This window comes from Lepisosteus oculatus, chromosome 13 (genome assembly GCF_040954835.1).
Source record: "Lepisosteus oculatus isolate fLepOcu1 chromosome 13, fLepOcu1.hap2, whole genome shotgun sequence".
Taxonomy (NCBI): domain Eukaryota; kingdom Metazoa; phylum Chordata; class Actinopteri; order Semionotiformes; family Lepisosteidae; genus Lepisosteus; species Lepisosteus oculatus.
The window spans coordinates 23,811,217-23,831,939 of NC_090708.1; the positions used below are offsets into that span (position 1 = coordinate 23,811,217).

A 20,723-nucleotide genomic window follows, 5' to 3' on the forward strand; every position below is an offset into this window, starting at 1 on the left:
TCTTAGTTTAGATATTTACTTGAAGTAACTTTCTTTAGGGTAATATCAGGGTAATTTCTCTTCTTGTGTGAAGCAGCGGGTTTTGGGGTTTTAAATATCTGCACCTCACTCGACCTGAAAAGCTCTTGATGGTAGTAGTTCATTCCTCAGAGCTTTTTCTTGGAAGGTTACTTTTAAAAACCACATTTTTAGCCTGGAAAAACTGATAGAAACTATTGAATGCAGAACGATGAGATTTTAGAAGCACAATTTTACTGATTTTGATATCTCATAGAAATTGTGCTGGCGGTAGGTATACAAGATAATGTAAATTTACGATGCACTGTTTATATAACAACTTCGCCTGCTGCTCAGAATGATGTTGGGTTTTTTTGTATGGATTTATCTAGTTTGTATTGCTTTACAAATCTACTAAGTTTAATTTTAAAGAAAGTTCCCTCATTGTATGACATATCTTTTATCTTTCCAGCAGTGCGGGAACAGTTGTCTTAGATGTAGATGTAAATTGGTCACCCTCTTTATACATAAGTATTTATAGAAAAATAAACATTCATGGCTGTCCAAGATTTACACTTGAGTGATTTTTGCTGTTGCAGGAGTATTTAATAAGCTCATTAGGGAAAGAGTTGATTGGGAACAGGTGATGAGGTGATGTAACCTGTTGAATGTCAAGCCTGGTGAAATTCCAGGGAAGAAAACTGCTAATCTAATATAGAGGAATTTAATATGGTCTGCTGAACATGAGGATGCACACAGGTGTTTTGTTGTTATGTAAGAGGCTGGACTTAATTGTCTGTTGCTCTCTGTTTGGTCTGTTCACAAACCAGTAATTTCTAACCTTGTAAGACATTGCAGCCAAATCTGTCAATGGGAGGCCACACTGGGAGATCATAAGTCACGACATTTCACTACGGTCGAGGGGGAGATCCAAGCATGTTGACCTTGGCAGGAGTATCTGTCGCTTTAGAACTTCTGTTCTAGTGGTTGATGGCCCCACCTGACCGCATTGCTGCTGCATTGATCAAATTCCGGGACATAGGGCCTCACTTGCTTCCTTTCCCGTGGTCTCGTGCCGTCTGCGTTACGGTGGCTGTCTTGCACGAGGAGATGGCTGTGGATACCAAACCTGCCAGACTTGAGTGCCATTGGTCGCGGTGGTATGAGCTGGGATGATGAGTGGCACCTAGGTTTAGAGACCAGCCATATCACTCTGCAACTCACATCTGACAGCCAACTGAAACTAAGCAGGTGTGAGCCTGGTCAGTACCTGGATGGGAGACCTCCTGGGAAAAACTAAGGTTGCTGCTGGAAGAGGTGTTAGTGGGGCCAGCGGGGGGCGCTCACCCTGCGGCCCATGTGGGTCCTAATGCCCCAGTATAGTGACGGGGACACTATACTGTAAACAGGCGCCGTCCTTCAGATGAGAAGTAAAACTGAGGTCCTGACTCTGTGGTCATTAAAAATCCCAGGGTATTTCTCGAAAAGAGTAGGGGTGTCCTGGCCACATTCCCCATTGTCCCTTACCAATCATGGCCTCCTAATAATCTCCATCTCTGAATTGGCTTCATTACTCTGCTCTACTCTCCACTGATAGCTGGTGTGTGGTGAGCGTTCTGGCGCACTATGGCTGCCGTCGCATCATCCAGGTGGGGCTGCACACTGGTGGTGGCGGAAGGGATCCCCATTACCTGTAAAGCGCTTTGAGTGGAGTGTCCAGAAAAGCGCAATATAAGTGTAAGCAATTATTATTATTATTATTATTAATCCCTCACAACCACATGTACATCCTAGTAGAGAGAGTGTGTTGCACAGGGCGATGCTCATATTGCTTTCAGCAGTGGCCACATGCACTAGTTCTTTTAACAGTGGACAACCTGTTCAGCCGTCCACCAGCTTCTAACTGCTTTATCTAATACAGGGTTGCAGGGGAGCAAGCAATGAGTCAAAAAGTATATATACCCTTGGTGGGAACTACAGTCCATCATGGGGTGTGCACAGATACAAACACTCACACCAGGACCACTTACCCTGCTGTACCTGTATGTCTTCAGACTATGGGAGGAAACCCACGTTAACACAGTAATAACATGCAAACTCCACCTGGACAGCACACTAGGAATCGGACCCAGGACCCCAGCGCTTTTGACGCAGCAATGCTAACCACTGCCCCACCATGCCACCCACAACCTTGTCATTGACAAATGTTAATTCGGGGTAATAAATGTTGTGTGACCTGCTTAAGAAAAATCCAGTGCTTGCACGAACAAAAATCCTCATAGTTTTGCGAGTTTGTTGTGGTTATAAGTGGCAAGTTTCTTTTGATGCTCGGCATATGTTAACCACTTGAAAGAGAATTGCATTTGACAGCCAGATGAGATCTTTCTAAAAAAAAGACAGACAAAATTAGTCTTAAATATAATGTCAAGGAACATGTCCCATGGTTGTTAACATACTTTGCTAAACTATGTCAAATTTTATTTTAGTTTAGGCAGTTCCAAAAAAAAGCAAACATGAAATAAGGCAGTTGAAAGCTTCACTGAACTAATATGAGTTTTAGAAGTGTTCTACAGGGGCAGCATTTATTTTGGGTTAGAATCCAGCTACAGGCTACACAAACATAAAATAGCTATATTAGAGGTATTCTGGGGAAGACTAAGTGCATGTGGTGTATGGAAAGAAACTAGTTTTTTTACAACACTCTCAATTCTGGGAAAAAGACCTGTGTTGACACATTATATTCGTATTTGACTGTCATTACAAAAAAACCTCAGAAATTATGCAGATACAGCCTGGAGCATGTTGGTGTGTCTCAGGCATGAGGTAACATCTTTGAGCTGTATTTTTGTCGTGAATAAATATGAACTATAAAAGAAGATTAAAAAAAAATAACCTTTGGACCACTGTCGATTATATGACCAGTTGCTTGCAATCTTTTAGTGCTGACCAAACAATTTTGTCCAGATTTCTTGTGCTCCAGTGCTCTGATACTGTATGTTAATGCAAAGTCTTGCACATTGATGCTGGTCGATATATAATTAGAGACGTACTGTAGGTTTAAGTGACATAAAATATTAGAAGTCATGCTTAATTGCTGTAATGCAATTAAAATCGCACCACTCCTTCTTCTGAAGATTAGAATTTTTTGTTTTACCTTTTTAAGTGTCTGTTGAACTAAGATAAAAGTAGTTTGCATTAGAAAAGGTAAACACCAGATTGCTGTCTTGTGTAGTTTGTGTCAGCATAGTCATCTGCTGGAGCCTTATTGCTTTTTGAAGAGCTTGTGAAATGCTTCACTGCTGCAATGGAGAATGGTAAAAGACATGTAAATGGTTCCTGCATATCCTTTATTACCTAACCTTGTCTACTCAGCCTTGTCCCAAGCCCATTCCAAGAAGTGAAACATTAAAATCAAATCAGATTTTTTGCAGTATTCAGCAATGTCCCCTGATATGCAGAAATTCTCCCAACAGTCAACGCTGTGATAACAATGTACAGTTTTGTATGATGTTATATTTGTGTGAGTACCAACTGAGATCTTAATTGCTTAAATATTATTATTTCTGTAAAAGGAGGTCCACGTATTAAGTTTCAATTGCATCCGTTTATTTAACACAGATATCTAAAAACTGCATTGCAGCTATTTAAAAAAGATCGCAATGAATTAAAAGAGAAAACAACCAGTTTTGTTTCTGTGGATTTACACTAGGTATGACTCTTTACTGAACTCTTTAAAATTAAGTCATCAGCAATAACATAATTCCATTAATTCTGTCTGCCCAGATGTGTGAATGTTACAATTTTTTGCACCCTTGTTTCCAGCAGTGCTATTCTGTAATATATTAAGAGTGAATTTACTCATTTAAAACACAGAGTACTTTGCTCTCTTGTAGAAGTGTACTCTGCACTAACTCAGTACACAATTTAACTTTTCGACTGATTCTCACCAGGTGGTTTGTAGGAAATCTGCCTGTAATAAAAAGGTCCTCAGCAGCACTCAGATGGCTAAATTCCGGAGAGCCTCCAGCAGAGCTGGAGAGCTGGAGTCTGTCAGGGTTGCATAATCCCCAAATTCTTTAGGACACAGACTTGCCTGACAGAGAACTGTCAGCAATGATGGTCGCTTGCATGCAAGTAATCCATGTGCACAGACGTCTGTGTATCTGATATGTGTAGAAATGTGTGCATATAGCTGTCTACAATAATTTGCATGCTCTTTTCTTGCTTGGGGGTGCCAAAATCTTTGGCTCAGGACATACTGCAATGCTTCGGCACACAGTGTGCACATGGGCGAAAGAATTCTGCTGCCCTGGCATCTGTGTCCTGTACTGTCTTAACTGTGACAGCAGCTTGTTCAAGATTAGAGCTTTTCAGAATCGAGGGTAGAACATGGGATGTGAGCCTTTAAAGAAACCGTAGAGGAACGACCTTTTCTAATTATTTTCTTTTCTCCTGCCTGTTTATTTTCTGATGCTGCCCCCTCTTTGTTATATACAGTAGTATAGCACGCATCTTCTCATAGTTTGCAGTAATGCTATGTCAGAGATTTTAGTAGTGCTTTCAGTTTACATGTGCAAACCCTGCCATAACAAGGTACTGTAGCAGGTTATTGCACAAACATCACTGTGGGTAGTGACAGGGAGAAAAAAAGTGTTTTGCATTGGAAATTGGATTTTCACAAGGTTGCAGTGTTTGATAGCGCTAACAGTGTGAAGACCCAGGTGCTGATAATCATCCCCTCCTTTCGATACTGTAAAAAAGCCATTTGAGAAAGTTAAGGCAGTGTTACAGTTTCAAAGTGGTTCTGTATCTTCCTATGTGGAAGCCTGGCAGTAGCCATTTTTCATACATTTCATAGAGTATGTAGTAACAGCAGAAAGTTTTGAAAAGTCACATCTTGTGTCATATGGGGGGCTTCTGATTTTTCTAAAATACTCTATTTAATTCCACCATAATTCCACTTAGTTAAATTCACTTTGTGTACTTAAAACCCTTAGGTCACAAAACAAAAATACACATACTGGCCAAAAAAGATTTAAGGTAAATGCACTATTCAAACTTCAGCCTCTGTACCTCAGTTTCAGCTTAGGTCATTAATGGCTCAGATGGCTATACTCTGCTTAAGTTGTACTATGGTATTGGTCCTTGAAAGTTTTCAGTGCTGCAGTTTCTCCTCTGTCAGAATATGAAGGAACAGGATTAGTTTTAGTTCTTGGGTGGCTGATCAAAAATGTCAATGGCATCTCAAAAAACCAAATCAAATTCAGCGTTTTATACACATAAGGATGGCGGAACTCAAGTGTTACCTTTGCAGTAAACTGTTCGTTCTAAAGAAACTTTCCCATACTGTCTCTCACTTTCCCATGCTCTAATCTAAGTAAAGGAGGGAACTGTGGGATTGTGTGTCACACTGGTCAATATATCCTATTGCAGAGATTCCCTTGAGGGAAACAATCCAGCAGTTTAAACTACGGCAGCAGAGGAGGAGAGCTAAATAACTGCCATTCTTTTGCACAGGATCTGGATAGACTTATAGAACTTGATACTTTCAAGGAGTGAAGTTGGGGTATCCTGGCTTATCGTATATAGAGCAAATACATGTATACGAACTGTCCAAGCCAACCCTGGCTCCCAGAGGTCTTTTAAAAGACTTTAAGAAACATACAAGATAGCTTATGTGAGAAGAGAAGTAAAGATTTTAAGCATCTGCTACATTTAAGAATATCTGACCTTTTTTACTGTTGGAGTCAGGTAAAAACTTTAACCAGCAAAGACCAGGGAAGTAAATGCCTTTACAACATGGCAGAAAAAAGTATGTGATCCCTAATAAGAAATTCTGAAGTGCTTCAATTCACATAGGAAATATATCTAGGATAGGTGTCTACGGTTCAGTAGTTCCACAGATGAGGTGCTCACTGTACCTTATCGGCTTCTGCATTTAAAATAGACCTGGCAGGGTTTGATTCAGCTTTGAGTTTTTTTTATTTTTTTATAATGTTTGCATGAAAAATGTCACATCACAAACAGGCTGAGGATGCAGACTTGGACTGTGAGTGTCAACACCCTACGTTTGAAACAATTACTCGAATATTTCACTAACCTTAAGTTTAATGTTTTTCATTCAATTATCCATACACTAACCAGTTTTCCAACTTCCCCGATCACTGATACATTCCAGGAACCAGATGTAAAGATATAGTTTGAATTACATGTGATAAGACAGGGGTTAGTTATACATCTGTAAGGTAAAGCATACTGTATGTTTTTAAAAAGAAATTGGAGTAATTAAGAATCACCAGGATGTTGAGGAAAAACCCAGAGGAAATCTACACAATAATGGGGAGAACGTGCAACCTCCACGCAGAAAGCACCTCAGCAATTGAAGCCAGGGCCCCAGCGCTATGAGGTAGAAATGTTAACCACTGTGCTACTGTATTGCCCTCAGAAATTTCCATAGTCCAATATTGTAGCGTTTCAATATTTCACATACTGTATTTGAACGTGCTTTTTAATACGAAGTGACATTTTCACATTTTTGTGGGCAACATTCCCCATGTTCATGTTGAGTGCAAATAAGGTGTGAGAAGCATTGTGCAAGTAGATTATTCAGCAGCCTGTTGTCTTTGGCATTGAGTGGGATGAAGTCAGTAGTCTCTAGCTGCTAATGAACAGCTTTGCAGTAATTATATTAATTATAAACCTCAGAGGTCATCCTGCTTGTTTTTAATTGAAGCTTTTATTCTTGGAGACTTCTGATAGCTGTGACATTGAAGTGAGAGCCCATGTGTGGTCACCTACTCAGCCCAGCTTACCAGGAAGAGCTATAGGTCAATAGCCAAGAGAAAGACACTGCTGCCTACAGTGAGTCTGTAATAGTGATTATTTTCAGCCATTTCTGCTTTAATTCTGAAGGCCTCTTGGTAATGGTAGCTCTTCACTGTGCAGCTATAAAAAAGGATTACCGATTTGGGAGATACTTCTACAGTAACAGTTTTGACAATGCCTTACAGAAGAATTGGCACAGCTCAGTTTTTCAGCACCTTTGGAGTGTTTTGAGCCAGTGACACTACAGGGAGTCTTGTCACAGGAGTCTCTTTTCTTTTCTTTGAATGCATGGTACCTGAAAAGTGTTTCTAGACTTTGGGTAATACTGCAGTTTTGATTTATTTTTCTTCAAGATTAATGTTGACCAGCCCGCCAACAGTGGCCATATCAGTTTTATTTGAAATAGCAACACTTGAAATAACATTGCAGCAATACATCACTCAGCTGCTTTAGATTTCATCAAGTATTTCAAAGTATCCATTCTGAGAAAAATAAGTATCGATTTAATAAGATCAGCAAAATAGACTTGAGACTGTAATTATAAAAGTATTTGTTTAATGAGAACATGTCCTAATCTTGTGACATAAGATGCCCAGATAAGGTTCATGATACTTCTTATGGCTGAAATGTTTATATTTGAAGATATTTGTAAATACTATATTAGGAAAAAGGTGCCAGCACTAGAAAATTGTTTTTTAGAATATGACAAGATTTTTTTTTTACCTGCCCAATCACAAAAGACTGACACACAAGGACACAACTGAGCTGTCTTGTTCACAGCCGAGAGTAACAATGTTGTATTAGTCTTTTGTGGATGCATCTGACACGTGGCAGCACCACTATTATCATCATATTAAGAAATATTATCTGACACAAGACGCAGGGTTAGAAATTAGTATCCAGGGAGTCTTCGTTGCATGATTGTCTATGAAGGCCATTTTATTTTCTGTAATTGCTAATCTGTTGGCAGGACTCAATACAAATAAGAGGCTAATTAAGAGCAAATGTATCCCACACATTAGGGATCCCTGTTGATGTAGAGGTTTGACCTATGATTCATCAATCCACCACTGTAGTCATGAATTACTTATCCCTTATTTAACACTGACTGGAGCTGCAGTATTGCACACACATGAGACAAAACAAGGTCAATAAACTGGAAATATGCAATGTCAGAAGTGGAAGAAAGGATAGCAGGGAAGCTGCCTACAGGTTAACTTGAGCACACAAACACACACAATCAAATCCGCTGTGTTTCCGAATAACTGTGATTACAAGAATAAAGAAGCACCACCAGTCCTTTCATTATTTTTGTCTTACACAGTTTTTCCCAAACTACATGGAAGGGTTGCCATAGTGACGGGGGGCTCCAAAGGAATTGGATACGAGACGGCAAGACAGCTGACAAGTCTGGGAATGCACGTTATAATAGGTACAGTATGCGACCTGATTACAGTAAACACCTGCAGGCCTCTTCTCAACACTAAAAACACAACGAATTTACGCAGGTTATATGAGAGAAAACACCCCATATCCTATTGTTTTTGTTAATTATATTTTCACTTTAATTGGTCCCCATTCTGCCCTGTCCTGTCTAAATTCATTTAACTGTTAACACTGTTAACATGAGTTTAAAAATGACCGGCTAATAACAGAACTGACAAGTAATTCATGTTTTGCATCGTTTATTATCTCCGTGCTTTGAAAATAGCATGTTGCACACAGCAAATTAAGAACTAATTGACAGAGTCTGCCAAAATCCAAAGTGCCATTTAAACCACTGCAGTTCAGAAGTTTCTCCCTGTTCATTATTCAGAATGTAAGCAACTGTTCCTTACTGAATATATAGCAGCAGAAAACATTGTTGTGCATAGGAGTTTTGTTTAAGTTGAAAGAGGAAATATGCAAAGAATTGAAACGGGTTTCAGGCTTCGGAAGCCATCCTGCAAAATAACAGCAGAATATATTATATCATCTTACAATCAGCATTCTGGGTCACATAAAGCAGGAACAGTGGTGCTTTACCCATTAGAAATCGGTTTCTTGCGGAGAACAAGGACAGTGGTAGCATACCGACTCTTGTAATAAAATGGTTCGTGCTTTCAACGGCCTGTGCTATATAATGAAATTAGTTCCAAATTAAAGGTTTCTTAAATTCACTAAAATATCCGTCATAAATCTGCTCAGCGGAAGGGATTTAGGCAGGATTAATAATTTCCTTCTCTGCTAAAAAAAGCTACTGCACTTTACGATGCAGTTACAGCATTAAATACAAAAAGACAAATTGCAAGGACATGTGTGTCATTTGCCATTAAAGAAAGCCAGCTTGGCAGCAGCAACAGCCCTCACAGGGCCTTAATGGAAAAAACTAATTCAAGCCAGGGCTGATAGCGCTAGAAAGGTTTGACTCCCTTGGTCGAAAGGCTTCTTGTGGGGGCACCACCGGGTAATGAGTTGCCATAGTGAGGTTAAGAATCCTGTTGGGTTTTTTTGCATGAAGATGTGCAAAATGGGATGAGACAGGAAGCGCTTCTCAGTTTCTGTCATATTGAAATGACAAAATAACAAACTCCACTGACCTTTAATCTCCTAAACGGTCCATTTAAGCAAATTGTCTGGCATTCACAGTGCCACCAGTCGCATGGGATTATTTTCCCAAACTGCTCCAGCTTGGCCTCTCTCTGCCAATTAAAAGGCATGTGAAAATATCTGCCACACATCACGGTACACACTCTTCCTTGGTGGAAAGGCATTTCATAATCTGTAGTTGTGTTTGGTCCTCTGCAAGCACAGCGATCACTGAGTCGCTGTGTAAAAAAGAGAATATTGAGTAGTCATGTGGGTTCTGTGTCTCAGAAAGTGGGACAGCATACTGTAGTTAAAACAAAGCACCGTTGTACAGAGCAATGACTCACACTAAACAGGCTTCACAGTAAGAAGTGTTTTCCCATCTCAGTGGGCCGATCTGTGCTACTGTTCCTAGAATAAATTAAGCCTTCAGTTTGGAGGTTGTCTTGTGCTTAACTGTTCAGTTTGGTTTAGTGGGAAAGCCTCCCTGCTCGTAGTGACTGAGCTGATGGAGTCCCAGCTTCATTTATCACGGCTTCCATTTATTCCATGACAAGACCTCGGTGATATCAGAGCACTCCATCTGCTTGGCCAGGTTTACAAGTTAAATTCCAGCTGGGTCCTAAAACTAGGAAGGCAAAGTAGACAATCAAATGAGGCTAAATATCAAATCCATAAGAAAGCAGAACTCATCTGGTAGCAGTGTAATTATGCACTCCATGGACAATATATGTTGGATATGCCAACATGCCATATGCTGGAAATGACATTACTAATGTCATTTACAAAAGTAGAATCACAGTGCATTGTATAAAATGCAACAAAAAGTGAAGTTATTGGGAGGCTAAAGTTAAGTGGTCTTAAGATGTCTTTTAGGTAAGGATTACTTTTTGTCAGAGCTGAAAATGCAACTCAACCTTTTTTTGGTTCCTATTCCCTTTGACTATTTGATAACCTGTTTTTTTGTGTGCTAGCTGGAAATCATGAAGAAGAGAGTCAGAATGCAGTGAGGCGAATCCGAGAGGAAAATGTCAAAGGAAAAGGTAAATTGACAATTGTGCTTTCTAGTCCTTTTGTCAGAAATCAACGTAAGCAAAGTATTGCTCCATGTGTTTGAGAAACACTGATGTAAACCTGGCTTGGCTGTCAGGACTTTGTGACAGTGAGACTACTGAGTGATCAAGTCATGGGTGCAGGGTATGTAGATATGCCCCTCTGTAGATTAGGCTTCAGATTCTCATTTGTACATTTTAGTCTGAGTTAGGTATTGATTTAGCACTGATTCAATGCATTTATGCATATAAGTTATTAAATGGATATGCCTCCACTTCAGACAAAATCCTGGGTCCTACAAATTTCAGAGTACTGTATACTTGTGAAACATACCCAACCACAAAAAATCATATGTGTCCTCTGGCCCATTAGTGGGCAGATGTGTGCGGATACTGAAGAGTCTTCCCTCAGCTGTCATTTTTATTCTCTTTAGCACTGGGTTTTAGCAGGAGGGGAATAACACTGTGGAAATCCTATGGAGTGTTTTCCCACCCCTTCAGTTATCATTTAATGCAAACCCACTCTAATACTGTAGAATCAACAGAGCTGTCTCACACAGCAGTCTTAGATGGAGGACAGCAATTAGTGGCATAGATGCATTCTGTAGCAAAAAAGAGTGGAATAGACATGAAAGAGAACTGTCAAACAGGCAGATCAATCAGTCTCTACTAGGCCAAAGTTTAATATCCTGCTGTTTTTGAATGGAGGCCAAATTTAAATTCATGGCGTTCCCTGAAGATCTCCTCAAAGAAACTGCTTCCCTTGACCTATGACTGTAGATCCAGAGAAAGTATGGAGTTTAATTTTCTTGGAAGTAAAAGAGAAAAGTTTTTTTTTTCCAAATCAAAGTAATGTTGCCTCCCACTGAAGCACTGCAAAAACATTTGGACTATATTGTTCAGCCTTCACATTTGTGCTGCTGTATGCATTTGGTATGTCAGCGGTTTTCTACAGGGTATTTTTGAGTATTATATAGCGATGGTGTGTCATTTAACTCAAACAAGGTAAAGATTTTCTGGCCACAAATTAGAAGGCAGGTGTTCGAGAACAGAGTAATTTATTTTCATTACTTTTGAGTCGATTAAGTCATCAAGGAAGTGATTTGCTAAGCTTGCAGAATATATCAGACGTGAGAACTTGGGGTTTCTGAATGCAATCTTCAGAAAGAATCGGCCAGTTTTGTAATGAATGTGAATGGGACTGAGCTGACACCATTTAATTAGTGTGGCAATCCAGGTCTATAAACATGATCTTGATATTCCATAGGAGGATAGACTAGCCTATTCCTAAATCCCTGTTTTTTCGTGAAACTGTATCATAATTCCACAGAAAGGAGCCATTTTCACAACATGAAGAATATTTACTTTCAAAACCACAACATCAGAACATCTATGTGCGACCTGGGCTATGACAGACCTCCCGTGTCACTGGCATAGTTCAAGTGAGCACATAGTTTGGTTTCTGTGGGCTTCTGTGTGGAAGGACCTTCTGCACTTCTGTAGATAAAACAGGTCAAAGGCTTTAACACAGTTCATTTTAAACCATGAAACCCTACCTTTGCATCCTTTGTAACTAAGATGTCATGGGATTATTCTGCACAAGATGGCAGACCTAAATCCCAGCCTCTGTCCTGAAAGGCTCAGCCTAGTTTTTCTGACATCATTGAGTTCCACCGTGCCCAGGATAATACTGAGTGGGTAATACTTAAAAGACTCCAATGGAAGTTGTGAGAAGGTTAAAAAGTCGTGATGTGTTCTGCAGTCCGGTCACCAGTGCTGCTCCTGCCTGGGGAAATATCAAGTCACCCCTTATGATTGCAGATTTCTCCTGATTCTTTGTGACACTTCCTTTGAGGAGAAAGATCTGCTGTGTCTCTTTGTGTCACTCCAGACCGCCCTGTCAGTATGCTCCGTAATGCAGACGTCTGTTTTGTGACGCTTCTTGAATGGATTGCCTTCTTCTTTGCCCAACGCTCTCTGGTTGGGCTATTTCTGTAGCTTGATGAGGAAATGCATTGATTGCTGTCTCAGTTCTGAAAACACATCTGCCTTGCTTGTGATACTCGTCTTCTCTACATCCTCATAACGCCTCAGAGCTCGGAAGATATTGCTGGTCTCAGGCACCTTGCTTTTTTCAATTCTTCATTCATGTTATCATAAATTGCCAATTTAGATTCATTCTAAGTCTTGAAAAGCTGGCTTTGCGTGGCTTCTTTTTTATCTTTGCTTTAATTTCTGGATTTTTGTTTTAGAAAAATAATATTTTGGGGCTTTGGCAAAAAAGGCTTTCTGGTCTGGGTACATTTTCAACAGTAAATATATGTTAAAATTTAATGTCAGATATTTTCTCTAATTCTAGACACTTGTGTCATACATAAAGGCATACATAGGAACATTTCTTTGGATAGCAATTGATAAAAAAGCAGTGCACATCTGAATACAGTGCACTAATGAATGTGTTAGCATGATTAAAAGACCATCTTTTAAAAAAGGTTTTTAAAAGGTTCATCTTACTGAACCACTAAAACTCACTGCTGAAAACAAGCATGTGCTGTTGGCAACATTGTCTTCTGGTGCCTAATTCAATCATATGTAAGACAGCAAGGCAGTGCTTAATCAGGTGACATAACAATGAATGATTGAATGAGGGCAAAGTGTCAGTCAAGCTATAAGAAACTGCTCTGTAAAAGGAACTTGTTTTGTAAAGAGCAGAACTGACAGTCTTCACCTCAAGCCTGTTCTTAACTGGATGGTATTTACATGGTGTGCTTTGTAAAGGAATAATGAACAAGAACTGCAGCATTGCATACAATAGTATAGATACAGTTTTATAGACAATACTGTCAATTCAATGCAATGTGCAATGTTTGCCTCTGTTTGTACTTAGTCTGAAGTGAGATGCTAATTGACTAAATCTAAATAAGATTTTAAAGTAGTTTTGCGATTTTGACTGGGTTTTTGGGGAATTTGTTTGGAACTCAAAATGTTGAATTCCATCATGAATTGCCTGTAAAACATTAAAACAGTAAAAAAAATACAATTAGGATTTGAAAACACCATTCTATTTTAAAACAAATGGAGAGGAGTTCTTAAATACAGAACTTGAAATTTTACTGATTTATTTACTTTTATTATATATTACAGTACTTTTACAACACGCTTTTAAACACAGCTAGAGCTACAACAGACTGAGATTGAAGCAGATATCAAATAGCTGTCATCAGTGTAGGACATGCTCATTATAACGAGACAAAAGAATAAAGAAATTAACAGCACCACACTCTGTCAAGTGGATTTATCTGCAATGTGACGCCAGCAGGTGTATTAAAACAGTCTGTATTAATGGTGCACCTTCCAATGTGCATTTATGTGAAAGCATACATAGCTGGCAGTGCTGTTTCCATATAGGAGAAAGGCTTATAAATTCTGTATTTCACATACAGGTTGACAACATTCTGAACCTGAAATGGCAGGGGACTCTAACATTAAATTTGTACGGTTTAACATTTGTTGACAAGCTGCTAGAAGACAAAATATGGACTTTTCTGAGTCCATATTTTGCTTTACTTTTTTTTTTCTCAATAAAGCAGAGGCTGTTTGGATAGCCCTTTATTGATGTTCACTTCAAGGCTTCTTGTTTGAAGCCCAAGGGTGGGCAAGAGAAGAAAAAAAGCTCCATATGGCTGGGAAGTGAGGGAGGAAGTCCGGTTAAGTCTCCACAAACCACCAACACGCTTGGAGGAGCTACAGGAGAATGTTTTGAAAAAAAGATCTCTCAAAACAAATTAAAGCCTTTTTAGAAAAGAGGAGAAAGACACAACCACACATGCTAAAAAGTTTAAAATACAACAAATTCTGGCATGGAGTCATTTCAGATGTATTTGGAACATGGTAATGAGCCCCTTTCTTGTCATAACAGTTATTGTCCAAGTTCTAGTCTGTGGCCCTAGGGTGCCTTCTAGGGGGACTCGATCATTTTACTTGGAATTTTCTCTCAGTTTTTGCATCCTGCAGGCACTATATATAAACAGAATGTAAATGAGCTGGTAGATAAGCGTGGCAGCCTGGTTTATTCATTCAAATTTCTCCTGGACACATTTTGAAGGTGGAAGTGTCAAAAATTGTATTTATTAGAACTCCTCACCGTGATTTCTTTTGTGAAAAAAAGAACTGATTTTAAAAAAATAAAGGATTTTGTTACCTTCCCGTAATAAAAAGAATTTAATCATTTCATCCTTTTTTTTCGTTTCACTTGTTTCTAAAGATATACAAATTGGAATTATTGCCACTTCAGCAAAACTCTGTACGTCTGTCGAAGTATATTACAGAATATTTGAAGGACTGCTTGAATTCTAAACAGATGTCTTCTGAAATTCAGAACAACAAACATCAATTAAAGAAATGTTAACTTTAGATTGAAAAAAGGGGGCAGACACATCTCTTGGCCAGCAATTTCCTCAAACATTGCTTCTTTACTGAGACAATACACATTTACTCTACCCAGGAGGTCAGATCAAATTGTGTCAATTATTTAGAGGAGGCCTGCAGGGAATAAAGAAATAAATGTAAAGGGAGTCAAGGTCCTAAAGGGATTGGGAGATCCAAAGTTTGCTGGAGGATGCTGGTTTAATTGCAGAAGTATTACTTTGGAAAAGGTAGTTGTTGTTCATGAATTTCCATGCACTATGCAGTATGGTTATTTAATACGTAAGATAATAAATACAGTGGTTTATTTCCTAACATGTTCAAGAAAAGTTAACAGTCAAGAAAGTCAAGAAAAGTTAACAGCTAAGCTCTAACATTACGAACATGCCATCCACTAAGGTTTATCACAACCCATGAGCTGCTGAAACAAACATTTCATTAGTTACGTTTCATGGTGTACATTGGAATTCATAACATGAGTGGAAGCTGTATAATTGACAGGATCACAGATTTAAATTGAATATGCTGTTGGCTCTCTGTATATGATAAGATTCTTCACCGGTGATGTAATTCACCACTCTTTAATTTCTCCTTGGTTGGAATGTTCTGGAGTTTCTTCAAAGAGTTTGCAAGCTGTTCAAATTAGAAGACAAGCAATTCTAAGGCTGAATTCAAACCAAGAGACACTTATTATCAGGCTTCTTCTTCAATTCTGTTAATGTACGTGTGACCTTCAGTGGTGCACTTCAATACATTGCCTTCATTAATCCTAATTACCCAAAGAAATATAGTGTATTGATGTACAAACGTTGCCAATAACAGGGTTGTGCTGCAGTCTCTTTTTTCTCACCTAGAATAGTCAAAACTGTCTGTTTTGAACATGTCAAACTTTTAGTCTGTGTGCATCTCAGTAGCTCCAAAAGACCAGGCATGTTCACCAATTCAATATCATCAAATAGATTGCATTTTTTTCTTGAATCAATATTTGCTCCTGTCCTTCTGAAAATAAATGTTTAAGGTGAAGTGCCCGTTACACTTCCCCACCTGTTGACTCAGTGCAGTCTGTTATGGCTCAGCCTCCTGATTCTCTGTTTCTTAACCTGTCGAGTGCTCTGTCATGACTGTTAGTGTTCGCCACACACCTCAGCTCCAAGCCCCAACACCTTGCTTACTCCTGCGTCCTCCGTTGGGTCCCCTTGTCGATTTGCCTTCGTGATGCTGCTGAATTTTGATAAAGCTTGGATTTTTTCATGCTTTTTAATTACTGCTCTATTTTAGTTCATTCAGGCAAAATGTGCAGAAATTGCAAAATGAAAACAAAATACTACTCCATATAGTTCAAGTGGGTACTACTCCATATGCTCCTTTTACTATAGGAACAGGGTTTTCCTTAAAGGTCTCTCATCACAGTACAGACCAGGCACAGCCTTGCTGAGCTTCAGAGATCTGATGCGATCAAGCTACGAGATAGAAATGCTGCCTTAGACGTTGTCTCTTTAGGCCCTGCTGCATTTTCTGCATAGATACCTTAGAAAAAATAGCGACTTCTGTCAGAGACCAGTGCTGTTTACAGTATATGAATTAAACATTGTACTGCTACAGTACATCATAGCAAGGCTTAATCTCAGTGATAAAAGTGTTTCAACATACTGTTTTATGCATGAAAGGATTCTAGTCAAACTGTAAATTGTTTTCAAATTCACACAGGAGAACTTCTTGTCTTTCTGTTTTAATAGTAACTGAATTGCGGGGGCCTCGATGACATTAAATAACATGTAGCCCAGGAAAGAACAAGTCCAGGCAGCGCAGAAATCGCAGCTTCATTTCAGAACATTGCCGTTTTCAATTAAAGGAACATGAATTTCAATGAACAGGAAGGTACTTGTGGAGATTGCTATACAGGGAGGTGCTTTTAAAATCGACAACAGGAGCACTTCTTTTACCCAAAGGGTTGTGGGAGTCTGAAACAATCTACCCAGGCATGTTGTTAAAGCTGATATGCTGGCATCTTTCAAGAAAGGGCTGGATGAGACACTGGGATCAATAAACTATTAAATACCAAATTGGCCAGATGGGCCACATGGCCTCCAGTCATTTGTTACATTTCTTATGTTCTTATCAGTTCTTAAGAGCTGACTTTGACAAAAGACTGAGGAAAAAATCAAATGAAGTGAAAGTTGAAAGATAAAGAAAGTGTTCTGTTAGATGTGTTTGTAATGTATTACAGAGAGAAAAAAAAACTAAAGGATAATTTAATGTTGAGCCAGTAGTTCTCTGTTTCTATGTTTCTCTGAGGAGTCCACTTTAAATCTGATTGTTTAATTGTACTAATTTATGGCTCAGTGGGTCCTCCTACTCATCTGCTGTAGAAATGCAAGTTATTTTTTCCAGACAATGTTTTGTGACTTTCACATGTACCTGCAAGACAAACATTAACCTATGTTAACATAATCCTACTGAGTGTTTATTGTAGCATTTCCGTCTGATTTGTGGAAAGTCTGGTCTCTAACAGGGACAGACAGTTCAGTTGATATTGCTGTATTTAATATGGTTTTTATATGTTTTGTCCTACTGTAAATTCAGACTAGGAATGTCAATGTAATGTTTATATTTAATTTATATATTTGTACAGTGCCTTGCGAAAGTATTCGGCCCCCTTGAACTTTTCAAACTTTTGCCACATTTCAGGCTTCAAACATAAAGATATAAATTTTTTATTTTATGTGAAGAATCACCAACAAGTGGGACACAATTGTGCAGTGGAACGAAATCTATTGGATTTTTGAAACTTTTTTAACTAATAAAAAAATGAAAAGTGGGGCGTGCAAAATTATTCGGCCCCTTTACTTTCAGTGCAGCAAACTCACTCCAGAAGTTCAGCGAGGATCTCTGAATGATCCAATGTTGTCCTAAATGACTGATGGTGATAAATAGAATCCACCTGTGTGTAATCAAGTCTCTGTATAAATGCACCTGCTCTGTGATAGTCTCAAGGTTCTGTTGAAAGCGCAGAGAGCATCATGAAGACCAAGGAACACACCAGGCAGGTCCGTAATACTGTTGTGGAGAAGTTTAAAGCCGGATTTGGATACAAAAAGATTTCCCAAGCTTCAAACATCCCAAGGAGCACTGTGCAAGCGATCATCTTGAAATGGAAGGAGTATCAGACCACTGCAAATCTACCAAGACCTGGCCGTCCCTCTAAACTTTCAGCTCAGACAAGGAGAAGACTGATCAGAGATGCAGCCAAGAGGCCCATGATCACTCTGGATGAACTGCAGAGAACTACAGCTGAGGTGGGAGAGTCTGTCCATAGGACAACAATCAGTCTTACACTGTACAAATCCGGCCTTTATGGAAGAGTGGCAAGAAGAAAGCCATTTCTCAAAGATATCCATAAAAAGTCTCGTCTAAAGTTTGCCACAAGCCACCTGGGAGACACCCCAAACATGTGGAAGAAGGTGCTCTGGTCAGATGAAACCAAAATCGAACTTTTTGGCCACAATGCAAAACGATATGTTTGGCGTAAAAGCAACACAGCTCATCACCCTCAACACACCATCCCCACTGTCAAACATGGTGGTGGCAGCATCATGGTTTGGGCCTGCTTTTCTTCAGCAGGGACAGGGAAGATGGTTAAAATTGAGGGGAAGATGGATGCAGCCAAATACAGGACCATTCTGGATGAAAACCTGTTGGAGTCTGCAAAAGACCTGAAACTGGGACGGAGATTTATCTTCCAACAAGACAATGATCCCAAACATACAGCAAAATCTACAAAGGAATGGTTCACAAATAAACGTATCCAGGTGTTTGAATGGCCAAGTCAAAGTCCAGACCTGAATCCAATCGAGAATCTGTGGAAAGAGCTGAAAACTGCTGTTCACAAACGCTCTCCATCCAACCTCACTGAGCTCGAGCTGTTTTGCAAGGAAGAATGGGCAAGAATTTCAGTCTCTCGATGTGCAAAACTGATAGAGACATACCCCAAGCGACTTGCAGCTGTAATCCCAGCAAAAGGTGGCTCTACAAAGTATTAACGCAAGGGGGGCGAATAATTTTGCACGCCCCACTTTTCATTTTTTTATTAGTTAAAAAAGTTTCAAAAATCCAATAGATTTCGTTCCACTTCACAATTGTGTCCCACTTGTTGGTGATTCTTCACATAAAATAAAAAATTTATATCTTTATGTTTGAAGCCTGAAATGTGGCAAAAGGTTGAAAAGTTCAAGGGGGCCGAATACTTTCGCAAGGCACTGTATAATAGAAACCTATAATGTTTATATTATCCATGCACTCAATCAGAAATAGACTGTCTAGAGAAACATACAGATAAAGGTTTGAATCAGTGAGATTTACCACAGTCTGACAAATCCAGCACAAACGTTTTACTATAATCTATAGCAAGAATCTAATCCCATCAGCGCTGAAACACTGAAGAGCTGATTTTCTCAGAACAGATCCCAGACTCCAGCTCTGTTAGCTGTCCTTTCATTTATTTCCACTAAAATACTGCCCACTGGACTTCTTCTGTGAAGCATCATCCCTTTTCACTCTCAAAGCAAGAGATAAATATTGTCTTTTACCATCTGTCCCTCAATTTACCTTGCAGTATTTTATAGAACTTCTTTCTTTTTAGTCCATTCTGTCAGGGACAGTCAGAGGGGAATATTTCAGAAGCTAATCAGGAAGTACAGATGCCGTTGTCTCTTATTTATGAGATAGTTGGTTCTTTCTCTGGCAGACACAGGGTACCTGCTCCTGTGAGATCAGACTGGTGTCTCTACTATTTTACAAAGGTCTGACTTTGTGGTCAATAAGCTTTGGCACAGCCAAATAACAAATTGACAATATGAAAATAAACGGGAAGAAAAAAACATATTTTTTAAAGGTTTTCCACATTCTCAAACAATCTTAACAGCCACCTTCCTGCATTGCTCTTCACACTTCAATGAAAGCATGTTCTGACTAAAGTACTTGACCTTCCTAGTGACACTGTCATAGTGTGCGGCTGTCACGGGTACATGCCCTGCGTCACGATTCTAATCCCTCCCCCTTCAGGGCTCTTTCACATTTTACCAGATCTCCTGCACCCACCTCTTGTTCCAGTCTCCCCTTTAAAAGCCAGATGCTCCCACTGTTCCAGGTTCAGTATTGAAAGATGGTCTTGCCTATTTTCCGGGTTGTCTGAAGGCAAGCCTTTTCCCCGGTGTCCTGACCATCTGGGTCCGGGGCTTGGAGTGCCTGGCCCCGTTACCCTTTTTTATTCCCCCAACCCCTCGGTGGATCCCTCTCCAGCTTTTAACTTTGTTTGTCTTTGTCATGGATGGACCACCCGGCTCTCGACATTTTGTTGTCTCCCTACGGATTTCCCTATGAGCACCCTTTGGACTGTTTGCCTGGACCACGCCCCCCTGTTCGTCTACCAGCCCTGTTCCTCATCTCCTCCCCGTGTCTGTTCTCTCCCTTCCGGATTGGGCTGTCCGCATAGGGTCCTAAAGACGCTGCGTGACACCCTGTGTTTTCCAGATTCTTGTTATTTCTTTTCTTAGAACAGCTGAGAACGCTGTGATGGAGTATTTTTTGAAAAATGGCTATGCTGTGTAAGGCTGCCAAAATTAAAGTCTGAAACAAGTTTGTCCTTTAGATGGGACTATATTAGGAAAGTGGATATTAAAAAATGGGTGTTCTTCATTTCACCTTGAAATCTTGAAATGCACCTTGGAATACACCCCCAGAATGAATGACTGCCTTACGTATGTAATAAATTAATTGTGTAGTTGTGTAAATTAATAATCATACAGTTACAATTAGCACTACAAGCCGTTTCTTTAAACATCCATCCAGTTTCTAACT

General features: G+C 39.5%; 1 protein-coding gene across 2 annotated transcripts in view; it reads left to right on the forward strand.

The window, feature by feature from the left end:
* The window catches only part of LOC102687911 (dehydrogenase/reductase (SDR family) X-linked), an 80,180-nt gene that overhangs the window by 9,952 nt on the left and 49,505 nt on the right, over nt 1-20,723 (forward strand). For both annotated transcript variants that reach the window (XM_006638016.3, XM_069197236.1), the window contains 2 exons: nt 8,147-8,254; nt 10,365-10,433. In XM_006638016.3, the coding sequence (XP_006638079.2) occupies nt 8,147-8,254; nt 10,365-10,433 (177 nt within the window). The remainder of the gene's footprint in view (nt 1-8,146; nt 8,255-10,364; nt 10,434-20,723) is intronic.